The sequence below is a fragment of the Triticum aestivum genome, chromosome 2B (assembly GCF_018294505.1).
Source record: "Triticum aestivum cultivar Chinese Spring chromosome 2B, IWGSC CS RefSeq v2.1, whole genome shotgun sequence".
Classification (NCBI taxonomy): Eukaryota; Viridiplantae; Streptophyta; class Magnoliopsida; order Poales; family Poaceae; genus Triticum; species Triticum aestivum.
In genome coordinates this window covers 19,766,179-19,773,447 of record NC_057798.1, presented here as the reverse complement: position 1 = coordinate 19,773,447, position 7,269 = coordinate 19,766,179, and the positions used below count along the sequence as shown (strand labels likewise).

The 7,269-nt window shown below is 42.6% G+C and overlaps 1 protein-coding gene across 3 annotated transcripts; it reads right to left on the bottom strand.

Moving 5' to 3' along the window:
• Positions 1–290: 290 nt before the first annotated feature.
• Positions 291–6,748, bottom strand: LOC123043176 (disease resistance protein RGA5). 3 transcript variants are annotated; one of them, XM_044465541.1, is made up of 5 exons: positions 6,536–6,748; positions 5,310–6,305; positions 2,097–4,075; positions 1,905–1,962; positions 291–783 (listed from the first exon to the last, which is right to left on the bottom strand). In XM_044465541.1, the coding sequence occupies exons 2-4, from the start codon at positions 6,131–6,133 to the stop codon at positions 1,916–1,918; spliced, it is 2,850 nt and encodes a 949-aa protein (XP_044321476.1). In that variant the 5' UTR covers positions 6,134–6,305; positions 6,536–6,748; the 3' UTR covers positions 291–783; positions 1,905–1,915. The 3 variants fall into 3 exon arrangements, with proteins under 3 accessions (XP_044321476.1, XP_044321474.1, XP_044321477.1); XM_044465539.1 differs by having other exon boundaries at positions 5,310–6,312; positions 6,536–6,719; XM_044465542.1 differs by lacking the exon at positions 6,536–6,748 and having other exon boundaries at positions 5,310–6,458.
• Between the last annotated feature and the right edge of the window lie 521 nt (positions 6,749–7,269).

The window sequence follows — 7,269 nt, the reverse complement described above, 5'->3', positions numbered from 1 at the left end:
ACATAAAATTTTAAAGTGAAAAGACCTCTCCGATGAAAAATCATGGGTGTCAACTAGTGAAATCTCGCTATATCGATATCGAAAGAGGTTACAAACAATGGGGATTTACAACTACTCCCTCGGTTCCTAAATATAAGTTTATTTTAGAGATTCCACTACAAACTACATACGGATTTCTAAATATAAGTTTCTTTTAGAGATTTCACTACAAACTACATACAAATGTACGTAGACATATTTTAAAGTGTAGATTCCCTCATTTTGCTCTGTATATAGTCCATCATATGTTATCTCTAAAAATACTTATATTTAGGAATCTGATTGAACACGATCAATCAGAAGTTCACCTCACCAAGAGAGGATAAAGAGTGTTTGGCACAGTAAGCGATAAACACAAATAGTCAAGGTGTGAAGGACCGTAACCATACGGTTCCCCAGGTATAAAACTCGGCCTCAACCAGCAAAACAACAGCCATTATTTCCAAACAACACTCCACGCGTGGCCCTACTACTATCTCCAAACAAAAACACTGCAGCAGCAACCAGAATATAAAAAACTAAATCCAGCAAATCCACTCCACCATGTGACACATGTGGTAAGCAATTCAAACAATTCAAAAAGAGTAGAACCATCCCAATTATCCCTGCCTTTTTTTTGGGGGTCTTTAGCCAGCAATCCGCAGGATCAAAAGATGCCCGCCATCTCTTCTTACTGGACGCATCAGCTGCCACTGGCAGCAGCAATCTTGCCCCTCTGACTTGTACCCCTTGTAGCTCTCGCTTCTGTAAAGTAGAGCAGAACTCGCAGTGAGCAGTTTTCGTATTAAAAAAAAATTAACAATACTCGTAGGATCATATGGATATACACACATTATGAAAACACGCTCTGTTTCTGGCTTCCCAAATAGCCCATAGAATATAGTCCCACCACCCAACTTCACCGTGGATATATACACAATTCATGCACTGAATTGAAATTCATGTTCACCTCAAATGCACACTCCACTACCCCTCTCAACCCCCAGCAAGCGTACTAGTCGTCAAGAGAACAGTGAATGAACAAGTGGTCTACCGTTCCCTCGGCACAACAAAATCTGCGCTTATTACCACCCGCTACTGGAATCCGCTAGAACTTGCAGACCCACATAAGCATCCCAGCTGGTGTACTCCCTCCGTTTCTTTTTACTCCGCATATAAGATTTGGTCAAAGTCAAACTACACAAAGTTTGACCAAATTTATATTAAAAAATATGAACATCTACAATATTAGAACTATATAGTATGAAAATACATTTCATGGTGGATCTAATAATGCTGATTCCATATTGTGAATGTTTATATTTTTTACTATAAAGTTAGTCAAACTCTACAAAGATTGACTTTGACCAAACCTTATATGCGGACTAAAAAGAAACAGAGGGAGTATGTGCATAAATATAAGTCAAGTGCCAAGCTATTTATGTATATCTGTACCTAGTGCATGTTTACCCAATTGGGGGTGCATGACTATTGCGAGCATAAAACAAAAAGTACACTTCTGGTCCCGCAACTATTGACCATTGACTGGTTATGTTGTAAGCTTTAAAATGGACGACTCAAACACCCAACACTGCAAACATATCAGTTTTGGTCCCTCCAAACACTATGGTGGATTATGTGACAATCCCATCAAAAAAGAAAAGAAAAATAAGTTGTTTATTTACGGAAAAAGAAAAACAAGTTAAAGGAAAAAAATGACGATATAGCATCAAACAAAATCATGAATTTTTAGGTTATCCAATAACAATAACGGACTATAAATTAAGTGTCACAAAGTGCAAGCATGGCTATACAAATTAGAGAGTAAAAATAATATGTGTGCACGCATAAGCGATTTATTTTTAGCACGAAGAACTGTATGTAACCTGCATGTTCTTCACTCTGACCCGTCGTCCTCAATGTAGACGTCATCATCATGAGCGCCTGTGGAAGAAAGAAAGAGAGAGTTGAGGCCGATCAGCGTATATAGACATGTATGCATAAAAGCAATAGTGAAAACTGAAAAGGAAGCAGGGACATATATAGTAGTGCAAGTATCATGGTTTTGAATTACATACCTTCTGGTATCTCTGGGAGTATACGAAAGGTGGGACAGTTAGAATGGGCACGGAGAGCGTTCTCCAGTGCTGCCTCTGCTTGCTTGGCCTCCCTGACCGTCATTCCCAAATAGTCGAATTCGACATCGACGTTCCGCAGCGACGGCAGGCTCCCCATACCAAGGTCAAACCAATCACCACTATTGCGAGCAGCTTCCTCTTTTGCAACTCGCAAACCGATACGGAGCGCAACTTGTTCAGCCCTGGGCAAAGCTCCTGGCTGGAACACAACTTGGCCCGGCGAATCCGAAAACAGGGTGAGATATGTCAAACAGCAGAACCCATCGGCAGCAACGACTAGCAGCCTTTGGTGGAGGGTCCATAACTCCAGAATACAGAGAGCTGGTAACCATGCAAGCAATCCCATGTCCTCCTGCCTTAGTTCCTCGACAAAGATATTTAACTGGGAGAGAACCGACAGACGCAAAGGATTCCTCCTTATCCATGCCGGAAGCCTAGAGAATTTGGCAGATCCGATTATGCTAAATTCCCGGAGACTTCGAGGGGGCACCCAGCGTTCCCCCAAAAGATACATGGATTCAAGATCATCACTACGGATCCCAACTTCAACACTCTGGATCTTGGACAGTTTCACTAGTGACTCCACCAAAGCTACCTCCAGCTTCAAGCTCAAACCATTAAACCAAATATTGAGTTTCCTCAACCTTTCCATGTTACCCAGCTCTTCCACAACGTTCCGAGAGTCACCACAGATCTCTTGTAGCACTTCCATTGATGTCAGGTTTCCAAACCCATCTGGAAGCTTGCAGCAACAGTCAACAAGTAGGCACATCAATCTTCTCAGTTGAGTAACAGACGATGGCAGTTCTTTTATACCCAAATTTTGCCTCAAATCCAGCACCTGCAAAAACTGTAACTTTCCAACTTCTTCCGGGACATCAGAAATTCCTGTTGTGGACAGACCTAGGTACCTCAGGTGAAGTAACCTCCCCAACTCCCTAAGGTTAAGATGATTATGACGACTAACATCACATCCAGTCAAATCTAATACACGCAAAACAGCAAAGCTCGAGAAAGGCGGCATTACACCAATAGCAGGTTCAGATGTAACAACGGACCTCAACTGGGACATGCTCATAGATCTGATACGAGTGGTTTGATGTTCTTCTTTTCTTGCATTCTGGAGGGACAACCTGCGTATCGTGGTCGGACAATACATCATATCACCAGTACCGTTCAACATAGTAGCAAAGTTCTCTTCACTTGACAAGCCGCAAATCAGATCAAGCACAATTGCGTGTACACGACAGGCACATACAATGCCACGATAATCATATACCGGCTGGATCAGGCTCCTGTTCACTAGCTCATTGAAGTAAGTTTCTCCAATCTCAAAGAGACTACTTTTTGCTGTTTGGTATTGGACAAAACTTTCGGCAATCCACATCCATATCAATCGATCTTTGCCAATCTCTTGATCATCCAGAAACATGCTTAGATATAGTAAACATGTCTTCAGATAAGAAGGAAGGTCAAAATAGCTAAACGATACTATCCTCAGCATCTCATTTGTATGAGGGTCTTCGGTAAGTCCATGACCAATAGACTGTAGCAAAACATGCCACTGATCCTTCGTTTTTATTTGCTGATTACTAGCCAAAAGACTCGCTGCAGTAAGGATGGCTAATGGCACCCCACCACATTTATTCAGTATAGCTATGGACGCCTCCTCAAGTCCATAAGGACAACCACTCTCGTGAGGAAAAATCCTTTTATAGAAGAGACTTTCTGAATCATCATCATTAAGAGGTTGCATTTGATAGACTGAATCATTTGCAGACGAGGAACATAATTTAGATACACTGATTATACGAGTTGTCGTGATTATCCGACTGCCTAAATTGTTACTATTAGAGAATGCACAGTTGACGACTCTCCACAATGTTTCATCCCATATATCATCAATTACAATGAGGTACCTATCAATTATATGAGATCATTAGTGGAATACACATGGGCACACAAGCAATGCCAAGATTGTCCAGTGAAACAGTAGCATTATGAACCGTATCATGTGGAAGAAACAGTTGGATATAGTCAAGATGCCCGGGATAGGAAACACAAGGACGAACCAACTGCAAGATTAACAATCATGTTTGGATAAAACTATATTTTGTAATATTGTATGGGAGACAAGATCGATCCTCAAGCTCGACCGATAAAATGTGTCTGTCTCTATGTATGGGCTAAATTTAGTTTCTGAATGCCACTATGCATGTATACATACATGTATGTATGGGCTCAGAATAGTTGGCACAAAAACCCATAATTAAGTTCTGTAACTTAAGAATCATACAAGCGAACACGCAAAAGGTAAGGAAACACTAAGATACTAATGGTGCCCTCCTGGACGCATAGCACACCGCTCATGTAGGAGCCTGACATAGTAGAGTGCTTTGCGCGGAGAAAAGATGGACACCAGACGCCCGTAAGTGCTTGTTCGGTTAGTCCCCTCCACAAAGAGGATTGGAAGGGCTTGAGGAGGTCGTTGATTTGTAGGGGATTTAATCCCTCTCAATCCCCTTCAACCCCTCCAACAATCCCATGGAACCGAAAAAATCCTAAAATAATCCAACACCTACTAAGATGAGTATATTACATACAAGGCCTCATTATGCTAAGTGATCTAGCATAGGAGAATATGAGAGGGGCAGGCAGGAAAGCGAAAGAGTTCAAGAACATTGGGAGAGGAGAGCAGGAGAGAGAAAGAAGAGGGCCCTGCTAGGAACCAACTAGTCTAAATCTTTATTGTCAAACACAATTAGGCTAAATCTTGAATATTATGTATTATGTATGTTCTGGATTTGACTCCCTAGAAAATGGGTAGTCATGTTTTTCTATTTTTGATCACTAATTGACAAAAAGATAAATAGATCTATACGTTAGCATTGTGTGCTATCACATTTGACATGACAAATATTTTTTGAGTATTAACAGTTTAGGATTAATTTCTTGCATATTAATTCGATGTTAATTAACGGCCAAAGCTGCTTGTTGGAGAGTACAGAAAATCTTAAATGTCATCAATTTTTCTTTTGCAATGAAAGCAGTAACTTGATAATTTACACCTTATTCCATAAATACAATAGAAAATAATTTATCAAAGTAAGCCGGACACCCTCATAAATAGGGTGACATGTGATATATACATACCTCTTGTTCTCTAGACTTTCACGGAGTTTGTTAATGAGGCATTTTTCATCCAATAGGGTGAGCTGATTTTCATATACACCAAGATGCACAAGGATGTCCATCAAAACCTTCTTTGGGTCAGCCTTTGGACCGCTACAAACAAAAGCACTGCAATCGAAATCTCCTTTGATCTTGTCATATACCTTTTTGACAAGAGTGGTCTTGCCTAACCCCACAAAACCGACAATGGAGAGAATCTTCATCTTTTTCTTGGACATGTCCCTCACCGAGAGCAACTTCATCAGCTCTTCCCTTTTTCTAGCAATACCAACAAGCTCTGTCACTTCCGTGTAGACAGCCCAAAGGCGAGGATCAGGTGACACAACTGCAGGCCTGATGACAATATTGTCGACATTGTACCTTGCACGCCTTTTAGCAACCTCTTGGACTTGCTTATTGATGACCTTGATCGCAACGGAGATCCCATGGCGACCCTTCCCTTTAGTGAACAAGCCTGCAAACTTCTCGGTGAGCTGTGTGAGCTTATTCGAATTGGCTGCAGACTCAGAGTCGTCATCGACATGCACCAAGAACTTGTCGACGACGTCCTCCATGTCGAAGGAGAGCTCCCTGACCTCCCCTGCCCAGAGCTTGACCTGGACATCGAGCTGGTCCCGCGGCACCTCTCCCACCACTTGGAGGACAGCTTGCATGCTCCTCATCTCTTCCTCAAGAGATCTAACGCCTTCCTTGACGCCCTTCTGCAGATTGTACTCCTCGTTGAGGAGCTCGAGTAGCTTGGAGAGCAGGGAGCCCATGGCGCCCGTTGCCCGATCCATGGACATGGCTTGTTGATTAGTATAGTTGCTTTGTTGTTTGGTTGAGGGGCGCACGGTGGTTGATGTACATGTACGTTTGTGTACTGCAGCGCTGCTATTTAGAGGACGACTCTATGCACTGCAAGCTTCGACGGCGCTGACTCTGATCTTGGCGTCGCCTCTAATTAACGACCCCACACTGCAAGCTTCGAAGACGGTAGTCAGATCCGAAACAGAAAAATCAAACAAGAAAAGATGAATCCAAATCAAATCATTCATGTAAAAAAAGACAAATCATCAAACACAGCCAGCACAATCCTGAGAAAGCACACACTCAGATCAAATTAAAGCATCAACCAAAAAATGGTTCCAGTTCTTCTTGCCCCCTGATTTCAACCACAAATCACACCATGGAAGAATAGAAGCTACCTGATTTCAGCACGCACCGCCTGGGGCATGCACACCGACGCCCCTTCCCCGGCCCACCCCACGAGCGCTGCACCAAACTCTCCGGGAAGGAGACGCCCAGATCTGGCTAGGAGAGCACCTCGAGTAGCTACAAATGAGGATCGAGAGGAGACAAAGGAACGGAGGATGAAACGACTGCTAGAGGATGGAGAATGGTCAGTTGGATTCTTTTATTCATGGTGGGCACCATCTTGGAGGCTGGTTGATGCCTTCATAGTTCATTTACATTAATTAACATTGTGTAGTTTTCGGCTGAGCCAAGAGGCAACACGTGGGACCCACCCTTAGTGCTGATGCTCCTTGAGGACCAAACCCTTACACTACTCACAGCGAGGAGTAACATAAGTAGTAACAACACACATATGTGTGACAAGCCATAAATGAAGAAAGAGAGGTGGATACCGAATAGGAGCTTAAATTTCCTATGGTAATCGTGCGAGCCCTAGAGCGTATCGAGGCATTATCGGATCATGCACCAATCATTCTTGATTCTAATTCTACGAGTCATTCTGCCCATCGCCCTTTCAAATTTGAATTGGCATGGTTGCATCGGGATGGTTTTGTAGACTTAATAAAGAGTGTTTGGGACAGGCCCGCTGTTGGTCGTACACCGATTCAGAGATGGAATTATAAAATAAGGGCCATAAGGCAACACCTCTCTGGATGGGCTAAACACACCATTGGATTGTACAAAA